The following is a 12,802-nucleotide window of genomic DNA, read 5'->3' as shown; positions in this document are numbered from 1 at the left end:
AAAAAAAAAAAAGAAAAAGAAAGAAACAGATGGAGAGCCAAACCAGCTGGAGACAGAGAGAGCTACCGGGCCAGAGTGCTGGAGGGATGGTGACAAGGAACCCAGAGGCAGGGAGCTCCGGAGAGGGGCAGAGATGGACAGAAAGAGAAAAGGAAATGAGACCGTGATAAAGAAGCAGTGCAGAGAGAGGCTGAGCTGGACGGACAGACAGAGGGATGAAGGGCAGTGCAAAGGGCACCCCGCACTCACTGAACTTTCTGCTGGCTTTCTTGGGCCCCTCCGTCATCTTGGCAAGTCGTGCAAAGCCCCTGGGTGGTGGGCAAGTGGCCACTCACAGCTCAGGACTTCAACGTTGAGGTTCCTCCCTCACCTCCCCTTCCCCTTTCTCACACCCTCTCACTCGCTTCCTCTGTGTATTTTTAAACCAGTGAAACTCCCACAGCTCCACCCTCCCCCTCCTCTCCACAGGGGGCGGTGGCCAGGGCCTCCCCCATTCTGGGCCCCTGGGGCTGCCTCCTTGGCCTTGGTTGGGGGTGGGGTGTAGGGGGGCAGGGAGCAGACCACAAGCCCATGGGACCTGGAGGGCCCGGGAGACAAACCACAGGCTCCAGGAATGGAGCCCCCTGGGCGGGGGGCTGTCAGGGGTCTGGCCAAAGTCAGGCCGGCCCACAGGGCAGTTTGTTCTAAGCCTCAGTGTCTGAGGGAAGGACTGGCGGCAGCGAAGAAGAGTTCTGTGGTTAGGCCTGGGGCCCTGGGACCACCCAAACCCAAATTCCAGCCTTGGCTGGCTACTTTGTCACCGTGTGATCCTGGCCAGGCCACCGACCTCCCTGAGCCTCAGGTTCCTCACTGTGAGCAGGGGACATTGGCCACACCTACCTCACAGGGTCTAGTGCTTGGTGCAAAGCCTGGCACAGAATGGGGGCCCACCAGGGCATGATCATTCCTTCTTAAGCCAGCGGCGACACGGTGATAATTCGGTCCACCACACCCATTGTACACACATGGGGAGACCGAAGCGCAGGCAGAGGGATTGTCCCAGGTCATATGGCAGGTTGATGGCACAGACTGGTTTACATCTCCCCCTCTTAGGTCCCTTAGCCCACAGCCTGGTGCTTTTCCACTGTACAACGTGTGTGTACGTGTGTGTGTGTGTGTGTGTGTGTGTGTCTTGCTCATGTGGGCAGGAAAGAGATGAGGAAATGAAACTACCCACAAAGGTTGTCCCAGACACCTGTGGAGGCTGTCAGCAGCTGTTGGTGTTGAGGTGGCTACAAGACCAGGGTTTTCAAATCCCAGCTCTGTGTACTGCAAGCAAGTTACTGCTGCCTCTGAAGCCCCAGTCACCTGATCTCTAGAATGAGCACAAATGCAAGGGACACAGTTAAGTCACAGAGGCTCCAGCATGATTGGACAGGATTATCCTGGCCCCCAGGCTGGCAACCGGGCCTATGAGAGAGGGAGTCCAAGGTCAGATGGGGCCCTTCCTGCATCCTCTGTAAAAATAATGACTAACGTCTTCTGATCTCTTAGTACATTCCAGCCAGAGAGCTCAGTCCTCCTGCCCTAGGGGGTAAATGTTGTTTCTCTTGTCCCCATTTTACAGATGGGGAAACTGAGCCACCACACCCCACCCCCCCCTGCCGCCAAAGTCAACTGACCTGGAATTAGGACCTGCTTGTCCAGCTATGGAGCCTGAGGTACTGACTTCCAGTCCCACAGCTCCTAAACCGCAACCCCCCAACCCCGGCAGCTGGTTGATGGGCCCTGGTAGAGGAAGCATCTGACTAAACCTTCTTAATGTGATGAGGGGGAACCTGAGGCCCTGAGGGGAAAAGGGACACACCCTATGAGACCAAGACAGCAGAGTCCTGCTCATAGACAGACCTGGATGGGACCCGTGTGCAAAGTTCAGATGAAAGGATGGGGTTTCTGGGTCATGGACCTGGGAAGAAAAGGTCCTTCTACTGAGTCCTGACCATGAGCCAGGCATAGAGCTGTGAGCCTCCACAGATCGTCCACTGAGTCCCTACAACAGACCTGTGAGGCGAGTGTTGATACTGTCCCATTTTACAGATGAGCAAACTGAGGCTGAAGAGGAGCAGAGACTAGACAGACAGACACCCAGGTGTCCTAGCTTCCAGTCTGGTGCTCCCTCCCACCTCCAGTTGTCAGAAGAGAGAGAAGGGCCTGCGGCCTGGTGGTAGCTAGGGGTCTTCCTCACGGAAGCAGAGGGTGGTTCCCCTGGCTTCTCTCCCGGGAGGCAGTTCCAGTGACTTGGGCTAAGTGCTGGGTTTCTGGCACTCCCGACTTACTGTGTGACCCTTCATGAGACACTTAACCTCTTTGGGACTCAGTTTCTATCCATGAAATAGGGTCACAGGAGCTCCCATTTCCAGAGGTTGTTGGGAGGATGAAAGGAGCAAATGTTGCCCAGGCTAATCCGCTGTGGCCTTGGCAGCGCCTGGTGGTTGTTGCTGAAGGGGTGGGGGTGGTTCAGGCGGGGGGCAGATTGGCACAGGCCCAGAAGACCCCAGGGGAGAGCCCATGGTCCGAGAGAGCCGGGAGTCCCGGGCTGTACTGAGGCTGTGTTGCGGTGGCTTGTGAGCTTCAGGCCAGTCCTGCTGTTGGCCTGGGCGCCAGGGCAGTGGCTGCATCCCTGGGAGAATGAATGAGCCTCAGTGTGGCAGCTCCGCTGAGCTCAGAGCCCCCTTTGTGCTGCCTTGAGTGGCCGTTGGGAGTGCGGCTGGGGACCTGCTGGCGGGTGGCTGTCCCGCAGGCCCTCCTCAGCCTGTGTTGGAGGCCAGCCCAGAGCAGCCCGTGTGCTTCTAGCCCCGAACATACAAGTGCTTTCCTGCCTTTGGGCCTCTGCTTCAGTGGTACCCACACCCGCAACACTGCTCCCCCCCCCACCAACTGGCTGCAAGTTTTGCCTCCATTGAGTGACCCCAGCTCTAGATTGAGCCTCGATTGAGCCACAGTGCCCTAGGGAACCCTGCTTTGGTTTCTGTCCCCTCCCTCCTGCCCCTTTCCCCCAGTCTGTGACTCAGTGGCCTGCAGTTTGGCCAGGTACTATTAGGGATTGGAATCCTTCAACTTCATAGTCAAAGGCACTAGACGCTGGCAAACCTGAGTTTAGATCCTATGTGCAGGACCCCGGGCAAGACATGTCACCTTGCTGAGCCTTGTTTTTCCCATCAGTGAAATGGGACAAACACAACATCTTTCCCATAATCCTGTGGAAATGAAATAAAACATTTATACTGCGAGTATTATCCATATTACATTCACTTGCGTCTTCATCTGCATGTTCCAGACGAACCTCCTGTTCCCTGAGAGAGGAATTGGCCTTCCATATCCATATTGGCCCCATGCCTGCTATAGTGTAGGTCTCAGTCTCTTCCTGGCTTGACCCAGTTGTCTGGTATTGGGGTTCTGTAGGCTGATGTGTAAATGAGCCTGGGCTTTGTTTGTTGTTGTTGTTGTTGTTTTCGGTTTTTTAAATTTTAAATAGGCTCTATGCCCCGAGATCGAGTAGCATGCTCCACCCACTGAGCCAGCCAGGCACCCCGACCCTGGGCTTTGAAAGCAGAGACCTGGCTTTGAATCCCAGCTCCATAGCTTCCTGGCTGTGTGGCCTCAGGCAGGCCACATCATTACTCTGAGCCTCAGTTTCCTCTTCTGTAACTTGGGCCCAGTATGAGCAACCTCCTAAAAGGGACACTGTAAAGCTCCAGGGAAATGACACATAGCAACACAGGGCTGAGCCCAGAGTCAGTACCCAGCTGGCGTGGGCAGAATGTCCATGGTGTACAAGGCTGCAAGCATCACCCCGCCATCCTCTGTCTGGTCTCTCTGTATCCAGTGCCCCTTTGTGTCCTGGGACATCCCAGCAGCCAGGAGCAGCCCACCCATGAGCCTGTCTTCTGCTTCCCTCCGTATCCCGCCCCCCCCCACCTGTCCCTGCTCAGGAGAGGAAAACAGAAGGTCTGGGCCAGAGTCAAACAGCTGGCCAGTAACTCCCTCTTCTACTCAGTGCCTCAGTTTCCCTGTTAAATGGCAGCAGGACCAGAGGCTCTCACAGTATGGTCAGTCAGTCAGCAAGCATTTACTGAGTCCTGGCCACATGCCTGGCTTGGCCAGCTTAGGTGATCACGGAAGCAGGAAACATTTTCCTCAAACCAGCAAATCAGAAGTCATCAGAGTCCGTGAGAAATCATGTCCAGCTAGGACCTAATTTCTTCACACTTCCACCTGGATGATCCCGGACCCCATGGCGGGGCAGTGGGGGCCACCTTCTGAAGGGCTCCTGACTGCTTCTGCCAGGGAGGGCCAAGGGCCCAAAGCTCTGAGGGGAAGTGACTGGCGGATGTTGGGGTTCAGGCCAGGGATGGTCGGGTGGAGGTGACAACATCACCGGAACATCTTCTGAGGCCTCTGCCCACAGGATGTGACTTAGGGAGAGCTCGTGGGAAACAGGCAGGGGGCCCAGCCTGAGAGTCTGACGGTGGAGGCCACCCCAGACACGGTACACCCCCAACACTACCATTCCCCCCCACGCCTCCCATGGGCATCCAGGATACCTAGGCCAGCGGTGTTGGGCCCTGGCTGTGCCCTAGCTCTACTTCTGACATGCCTAAGTGCTTGGGCTTTGTGCCAGATTAACCTGGTTCAAATACCAATGTGGCTGCTGGCCAGCTCTTTGACCCTGACCAGGTGATGTGACCTCTGCGTTCCAGTGTCCCTGTGTGTACAACAGAGATGATCATAGTACCCACCTCCTATGGCTCAGTGAGAATTGAGATAATTCTCAGAAAGTGCTGCATGTACGGCTTGAACCATTTATTTTCCCTCCACAAATTGTAATTACTACAGTTTCCCTCCTTGCCCTCCCCACCCCTAATTTAGCCAATGGCCTCCCTGCTTCTACAGTGTACCCATGAAGCTGACCCCAGATCACTCCCTGACATGTCTCATGGCTGCCTAAAACCCTCGGTGGCCTCCCACTGCCCTCAGGAGGGGGCTCCCTGGTGCTCACCTGGCCCCCGAGGCCCTCCGTGGCAGGGCCCTCCCCCAGAACAGGGTCTCTTGGGACGCCAGGATAATCAGACCCGCTTCCTCCTCCAAGGCGGCTGCAAGGCCCAGCCATGAGGGGTAAGGGCTGCCGGGCCACCCTGAGGGCTTCCTGCAGGGAGACAGATAACGGGGTGCAATGAGGAGCACAGCCCCGAAGGCGGGAAGGTCCAAGGAGTTAGCAAAGCACAGGAGGGAGATTCCTGCCACCACGGCCTGGGAGACAGCTGGAAAGAGCCTCAAATGTCACAGTTCGTGTTTCCCTGAAAGACGGGGGGGAGGGAAATACAGGCAGAGCACATTTTAGAAGGACCTGGAAGGTGCTGTGAGGGGGACAGATGGAGAAGCCAGACTGGGAAGACCAGGACTCAGGACCTATCAGCAGAGGACTGGAGAGGAGGGGCAGACTGAAGGGGTGCAGAGGTGGTAGAAAGGACTGCTTTGCTGTGGGATGATTGTTGAGTAGAGCTGGAGGAAGAATCTAGAGGCTCCTACAGCCGCGGAGCTATCAGGAAATGCTGGGGAAGGGTTGGAGTAGGGGAAGGGGGCATAGGGTCAGAGAAGGAGATGGGTGGTGGGCTTGGTGCCTGGCATACGGACAGCAGGCCTCAAACAGCACCATTGCTATACCCCTGGCCAGACTGTAAAGAGTCTGACTCAGGAGAATCCTCTTCAGAATCTGACAGACCAGGTTCCAGTCCCAGAGCTGTCACTCTGTGACCTTGGGCAAATGACCTTACCTCCCTGAACCTCAGTGCCCTCTTCTGTAAAATGGGCTAGTCAACCTGCCAATGGGGCGGTTGATTCAGGATTCAGCAGGGTTCAGCAGGAACGCCCAGCAATTCCTGAGCACACAGGGGTTCTGGGTAAATGCTATTTTTGTGATTACTGACCCAGGTTGACCAGCCCAGGCGCAGCTCGGCGGGGATGGGGCTCCTGTGGGTTTCATCCCTGCCTTCCAGAAAACAGGGGGTCGAGCTGGAAGGCCCGGGCGTTGCTCGCTCACAGCCTCCAGTGTCGCCGCGCCCCCTAGCGGCCGTCGGTTGCCATGTCAACGGCGGGTGGCTGGGGCCCGGGGAGGCGGCGGCGGGGGCCGTTCTCTCCTCCCAGGACCGGAGGCCGCTCCCTCGGCGCCTCCCGCCTTCGCCTGTGGAGGGGCACTCCGAGCCGGGGAGGAGAGGGCTCTCTGCGGCAGCTGACCTGGGGGGGTAAACTGAGGCACGCGGCAAGGCGCCCCGCAGCCAGGTGTTGAGCGCGGGGCCCCACCTCCGAAGGCGGAGGAGGGGCCGCGGGCGGTGACGCGCCGAGGGCGGCCGGCGGACAGCGGGCGGGCGGCGGCGGCGGCAGCGGCGGCGGCGGCGGCGGCGGCGGCGGCAGGTGCGGCCGCGGAGGGTGGGAGGGAGGAGGGAGGGGGCGGGCGGAGGGGGAGGGGAGGGCGAGGCTGGGGCACCTCCCCCTTTATAACGCGCCCCCTCCCGGGCTCTCGGGCCGCCTCCTCGTCGGCTCTTCCCGTCTCGCCCCCTCGCCCGGCCGCCCCGGGCCCGGGCCCGGCTAGGGAGCCCCCAGGCCGCGGCTCGGGGGCCAACCCCCCCCGCCCGCCGCCCCGCGCAGCCTGGCGGAGGCGGCGCCGTCGGAGGAGGAGGAGCAGGGCACTGCGGCTGGCCCCGGATCGGGAGCCAGAGCGGCAGCGGCTTCGGCAGCAGCGGCGGCCCGGGCCGATGCAGCGGGACGCACCGCCCCGAGCCCCAGCCCCGGCGCCCCGGCTCCCCGCGCCCCCGATCGGAGCCGCCGCCAACAGTGGCGGCGGCGGAGGCGGGGGCAGCGGCGGCGGCGGAGGCGCCTCTGCAGCTCCGGCTCCTCCTGGCCTCCCGGGAACTACAAGTCCCAGGGGGCCTGGCGGCGGGCGGCGGGCGGAAGAGGCGGGGTCGGCGCCGCGGGGCCGGAAGTGGCCGTGGAGGCGGAAGTGGCGCGGCCGCGGAGGGGCCTGGAGCACGGCGGCGGGACCCGGAGCGGGAGCAGCGGCGGCGGCGGCTGGGGGCGGCGGCAGCGGCGCGCTGGAGGCGGCCATGGCAAAGCAGTACGACTCGGTGGAGTGCCCGTTTTGTGATGAGGTGTCCAAATATGAGAAGCTCGCTAAGATCGGCCAAGGCACCTTCGGGTAAGGCTGCGCCCCCCGGGGGACCGGGAACCCTGGGCCTGCACCCCTCAGGGCCGACGTCGGAACGCCCAGGGCCGAGCCCAAGGTGGTCGGGAAGCCCCGGAGTACCAGACGTGTCTCCTGGTCTCGCTAGGCCGCACCGCAGCCCGCCAGGGCCTGACGGAGCCGGCTGGCGGGGAGGAGCCTGAGGCCAGTGATGGGGGGCGGGGAGGGGTTGCAGAGAGGAGCCTGTGAGGGGAGCGGGCTCACCGAGAGACGCCTGGGTGAGGAGACTGAAGGGAGGAAGTAGAACCTCGGAGAAGGACCGCAGATAGTGGGTGGCAGGGTAGCGGAGTGCCCCGGGTACCCGGCCCAGCCCCGCCCGGGGAATCCCTTTTTCCTGCTCTCCTCCTCTGGTGGGGGAGGGGCGGGCCCTGCCGAAACGGCCTGATGAAACCTCTTGGGTCTCCCTCTCGGCCTGCAGGGAGGTGTTTAAGGCAAAGCACCGTAAGACCGGCAAAAAGGTGGCTCTGAAGAAAGTGCTGATGGAGAACGAGAAGGAGGGGGTGAGTATGGGCCGGGTGGGCGGGCCTGCCATCTCCCCTGGGCACGGGGTTGGGTTTCCACCCTGCTTGTGCTAGGGCTCTCGCCGAGAGAGACAGAGAGAGAGAGAGAGAGAGAGAGAATGAATGAATGAGAATGAGAGTGTGTGTATTAGTTTGGGCATTTCTGTATTCCAGAGAACTTGACTTTTGAATTTTTTATTCAAATGTTTTAGAGCATTTGGTGTTTCATTCTTAGGTGAATATAGTCGGGCCAGGAGGGGGAGCTCATGCTTGCAGAGTGCACCTCGGTTCCTGAAGTTAGGAAGCCTTTAAACAGTGCTTAAACACTGTTTCCTTAGCATTTGTTTTGTGTAAAGTACAAAGAAATTGCATGCGATGCCTTTGAGAGGGTGGCTGGAACTCAGTTGAAAAGGAGCAGTCCCCTTCCGTACCTCGTCTTAGGCCAGTCCAGCTTCCCAGAGACCTGCTGTTTAGCAAGGACGTTTCTTTAAATAAACGTTTTTGTTACCACCTAGTATAATACAGACACAGAGCTAAAATCTAAAGGTTGAAGAAACTGTGGAGCATTTAGTGACTAGTAGTGAAGTGGTGTGTCAACTTCCACTGTTCTGGTTTATTGTCTCACACCAGCTGCTTGAGGGGCACATACTACTGGTACGCCCGTTTTACAGATAAAACGTCTGAGGCAGCTGATTTCAGAGCCCATTACCTTACTCTTTTTTTCCTACCTGTGTCCCTTAATATGGACCCCATGGCTGTTCATTGGTCTGTAGTCACTCACCTCTGATCCTCTCTTGTCTTTCTCCTAACCAGTTCCCCATTACAGCCTTGCGGGAAATCAAGATTCTCCAACTTCTAAAACACGAGAATGTGGTCAACTTGATTGAGATCTGTCGAACCAAAGGTACATTGTCTGGATCTTGCCCCCATTTTCAGATGGGGAAAATGAGACTTACAGCCTAAGGCTTTGTTTGCGAAGTTGGAAGTGGACACACCTAAATTACCTCTTCTTAACCCAGACACACCGACCGTGACCGCTGTCTGGGGTCTCTTCGTCGTGGCTGTTGCTGCCCCAGGGCCTGCCACAGCACCCCGCCCACAGGAGGCACTCGGGAAATAGTTTGCCAGTGAAGGAATGCACAGCCGGATATCCGAGTGTCCACGGGTTGGAGGGGTAGAAGCTGGTTGTGGGAAAATGAGTTGCACGTGGGGTTTTTTACTTTCTTTTTCTCCCCCCTCCCCCCATTCTTCCCATCTCAGCTTCCCCCTATAACCGCTGCAAAGGCAGTATATACCTAGTGTTTGACTTCTGCGAGCATGACCTTGCTGGGCTGCTGAGCAATGTCTTAGTCAAGTTCACACTGTCTGAGATCAAGAAGGTCATGCAGATGTTGCTCAATGGCCTCTACTACATCCACAGAAATAAGGTAGGGGTCAGAGTGGGGAAAGGGACTGAGGCTTGGGTTGGCCTTGGCTCCCACTGCTGGGTGGGTGTGACTGAAGGGTCCCCGGAAACCTGATTGAGCCTTCTCCCACTTCCTGCAGATCTTGCACAGGGACATGAAGGCAGCTAATGTGCTCATCACTCGCGATGGGGTTCTGAAGCTGGCAGACTTTGGGCTGGCCCGGGCCTTCAGCCTGGCCAAGAACAGCCAGCCCAACCGCTATACCAACCGTGTGGTGACACTCTGGTACCGGCCCCCGGAGCTGTTGCTCGGTGAGGACTCCCGAGCGGGCGGAGGGGGGCAGGGGCTGGGCACTTACCTGGCCTCAGTCCCCCACTGCCAGGGCTTCTTGAGCCGCCGGCCCTGGGGCATTGCGTCTCAGGAGGCTCTCGGGCTCAAGGGGCCCTCCTGGTGCACTCTTCTTCCCAGGGGAGCGGGACTACGGCCCCCCCATTGACCTGTGGGGTGCTGGGTGCATCATGGCGGAGATGTGGACCCGCAGCCCTATCATGCAGGGCAACACCGAGCAGCACCAGCTTGCCCTCATCAGCCAGCTCTGTGGCTCCATCACCCCTGAGGTGCGTGGCCAGGCCGCCTGGGCCCCTGGTCCCCACAGGATGCAGAGATCCAGAAGTCCTCCTGGCAAGGGAGGAGTGGGAAGTGGAGTAGAAGGAAAGCTCTGGAGAGGTGGCTGGTGGACAGATGGGGCCTGCTCTTTAGAGCCACACGGGCTCTGTGTGAGTCTCGCCCCCATCACAGTTCGTGGCCTTGGGGAGGGCATTTGAATCCCTCACCTCGGAGCGGAGTTTCTCTTCTATGAAACAACTATGCCTGTATCAGGCTTGGTGGATGTATTCCAGGTGACTGTATAAAAGGGCCTGGCACTTGGTGTGTGCCAGATACATGGTCACTGCTGCTTTTCCCTTGGAGAGGTCAAGTTCGTCCTCCCAGGGTGGTCTGGGAGCATCTGAATGGAAGAGTTTTAGTCCCTTCGGGTGCCTAGCCAGGGAACAAGCCACGCACCCCCTGAATTAACACCCGTCTTCTCTCCATGCCTCCTGTGCAGGTATGGCCCAATGTGGACAAGTACGAGCTATTTGAGAAGCTGGACCTGGTCAAGGGCCAGAAACGGAAGGTGAAGGACAGGCTGAAGGCCTATGTGCGAGACCCCTACGCGCTGGATCTCATCGATAAGTTGCTGGTGCTGGATCCCGCACAGCGCATCGACAGTGACGACGCCCTCAACCACGATTTCTTCTGGTCAGACCCGATGCCCTCGGATCTCAAGGGCATGCTGTCCACCCACCTGACGTCCATGTTCGAGTATCTGGCGCCACCGCGCCGGAAGGGCAGCCAGATCACCCAGCAGTCCACCAATCAGAGCCGCAATCCCGCCACCACCAATCAGACGGAGTTCGAGCGTGTCTTCTGAGGGCCAGCTGCCCGTGCTTTTCGTTAGGGCAGTTTTATTCTGCTTTGTGACTTGGACTGTGGAGATGATGGGGCATTTGAGTTTTCTCTAGTGCTTATTTCATTTCATCCCCACCCTGGGCACTGGGAACACCAGCTGAGCGGACTGGAGGAAAGCTTTGGCTGAAAGGCCGGGAGGGCACTGGGGTGCCTCGCCTTGTTTCCTGGCTTTCCATTTACCTTCAGACAGGAATGGGGTGGGAGGAGAGGCACATCCCAGCAGTGACTTTCTAAGAGTTTCCAGCATGATAGGAAGGGACAGGTCCCTCGCCTATTGCCAGCCCTCCTCTCAGGATGAGAAACGTGTGGGGGACAGAACTGGCCCCAGGAGTGGGCTACTCTTGGCCCAACCCTCAGAAGCCCTGGGGCTGGCAAAAACTTGGTTTCTTCAATAGAGAATTTTATCGTGTTTCTTTTGTTCAGTTTTGAGACATTCCTGGACACCATTTGGTCAGTTATAATTAAAGTTGACTTTTTTTTCAGTAAGTGGCTGCGTGCTGTGTTCCGTGTTCAGACCCCAGCTCTTCACCCTGTGGCCAGCACATTGGGCCTAACGATTGGGATTTGATTTGTCAAGTCTTGATTCTTTTCTTCATCCCCGTTCATGTCCCCGGACGTAATTGCAGAGGACTTTGGTCTTTTTTTTTTCTTCTTCTTCTTTTGAGTACCTTCCAGAACACTTGTCCTGCTCTGCCAAAGAGCGGGCACTATGATGCTCCCTTGCTCCTGTCCACTCGGTGTCCAAGGGAGAGGGAAGACAGATGGAACAGGGTCTCAGTTCCCCAGAGAGGGAACTGGGGAGGGTCTGCTGTGAGCTGCAGTTGCAGTGGTGACTCAGTCGGCCATGGCTCACCTGATGTGCTCGAACTTGACTCATGAGCACAGGAGGCTGCAGAAGGCTCTCCATCAGCGGAGTGACAACAGTGAGATCTGTAACTTGCAAAGGTCCCTCAGGCTGCTGAGTAGTGGGAGGCCTAGGGGAGGCAAGAGAGAAAGGACCAGAGCCATTGGAGGATGATCTCTAGGGTCTTGGGGAGGTGGCAGTCACTTGGATTGGGATGGCGACTGAGCAGGAGGACAGAACAGTGGGAAGGTGGGGGTGTCAGGTGTCAGAGCTATAGTCCTTGGAGGAGAAGCACATTTTGGTGGATACATTTGCTGTGAGTGTGAAGCTGGGGACAGACCCATTTAAGGCAAATTCTACATTCTGCCACGGGAGGAGGCCTTTTGAAGGGGGTCCCCAAAGGAAGGTTGGCACAACTTTTAACCAGAACTGTCTCTAGAAATTGACCCAGATCTCCAGGATCTCAACTTCACAAAGACCAGAAGTTAAAAAAAAAAAAATTCCTAAACTTCTGACTAGTGTTTCACCTTGTCAAGGCTGCTGTAGAAAATCACACCGTCACACAGACAAGGTGGTTTACAACAGAAATTGATTCTGTCACAGTTCCAGAAGCTAGAAGTCTGAAGCCCAGGTGTTGGCAGGGTCCATCAGCGGGGCTCTGCCAGAGAATGTTCCATGCCTGTCTCTTAGCTTCTGGTGATGGCTGGCAGTCCTTGGCTTTTCTTGGCTTGTAGATGAACCTCTCCAGTCTCTGCCTCTGTCTTCACCCTGTGTTCTTCCTTCTCTGTGTGGCTGTCTGATGAGGACACCAGTCATTGGATTTAGGATCCACCTTGATTCGGTATGATCTCATCTTAACCAGCTACATCTGCAAAGACCTTCTAAAAATATATGTATATATATGTGTATATATATATGTATATATATATATACACATATATATTTTTTTTTTTTTTGAAGGAGAGAGTGAGCAAGAGAAAGCACAAGTGGTGAGGGGTGCGGAGCAGCAGTGGGAGAGGGAGAAGCAGATTGCCCACTGAGCAGAGAGCCTGATGTGGGGCTCGATCTCAGGACCCTGAGATCATGACCTGAGCTGGAGGCAGACACTTAACCGACTGAGCCACCAAGTGCCCCTGCAAAGACCTTTTTATTTATTTTTTATTCTTTAAAGATCTTATTTATTTATTTGACAGAGAGAGACACAGCGAGAGAGGGGACACAAGCAGGGGGAGTGGGAGAGGGAGAAGCAGGCTTCCTGCTGAGCAGG

General features: G+C 57.2%; 2 protein-coding genes across 2 annotated transcripts in view; one reads left to right on the top strand and one right to left on the bottom strand.

The window, feature by feature from the left end:
* SH2D3C (SH2 domain containing 3C) overlaps positions 1–409 on the bottom strand; it is a 29,156-nt gene extending 28,747 nt beyond the window's left edge. The window contains exon 1 of the mRNA XM_025888086.2: positions 250–409. Within this exon, the coding sequence (XP_025743871.1) occupies positions 250–286 (37 nt within the window). The 5' untranslated portion in view covers positions 287–409. The remainder of the gene's footprint in view (positions 1–249) is intronic.
* Positions 410–6,509: 6,100 nt separating this feature from the next.
* CDK9 (cyclin dependent kinase 9) lies at positions 6,510–11,177 on the top strand. The gene is made up of 7 exons (XM_025888405.2): positions 6,510–7,231; positions 7,695–7,776; positions 8,590–8,680; positions 9,037–9,203; positions 9,322–9,493; positions 9,651–9,799; positions 10,288–11,177. The coding sequence occupies exons 1-7, from the start codon at positions 6,792–6,794 to the stop codon at positions 10,651–10,653; spliced, it is 1,467 nt and encodes a 488-aa protein (XP_025744190.2). The 5' UTR covers positions 6,510–6,791; the 3' UTR covers positions 10,654–11,177.
* The last annotated feature ends 1,625 nt before the right edge of the window (positions 11,178–12,802 follow it).

This window comes from Callorhinus ursinus, unplaced genomic scaffold (genome assembly GCF_003265705.2).
Source record: "Callorhinus ursinus isolate GAN/ISIS: 27379988/994484 unplaced genomic scaffold, GSC_fseal_2.0 scaffold24, whole genome shotgun sequence".
Classification (NCBI taxonomy): Eukaryota; Metazoa; Chordata; class Mammalia; order Carnivora; family Otariidae; genus Callorhinus; species Callorhinus ursinus.
Note: the sequence above shows the minus strand (reverse complement) of the source record. Positions and strands in the feature narration are given on the sequence as shown.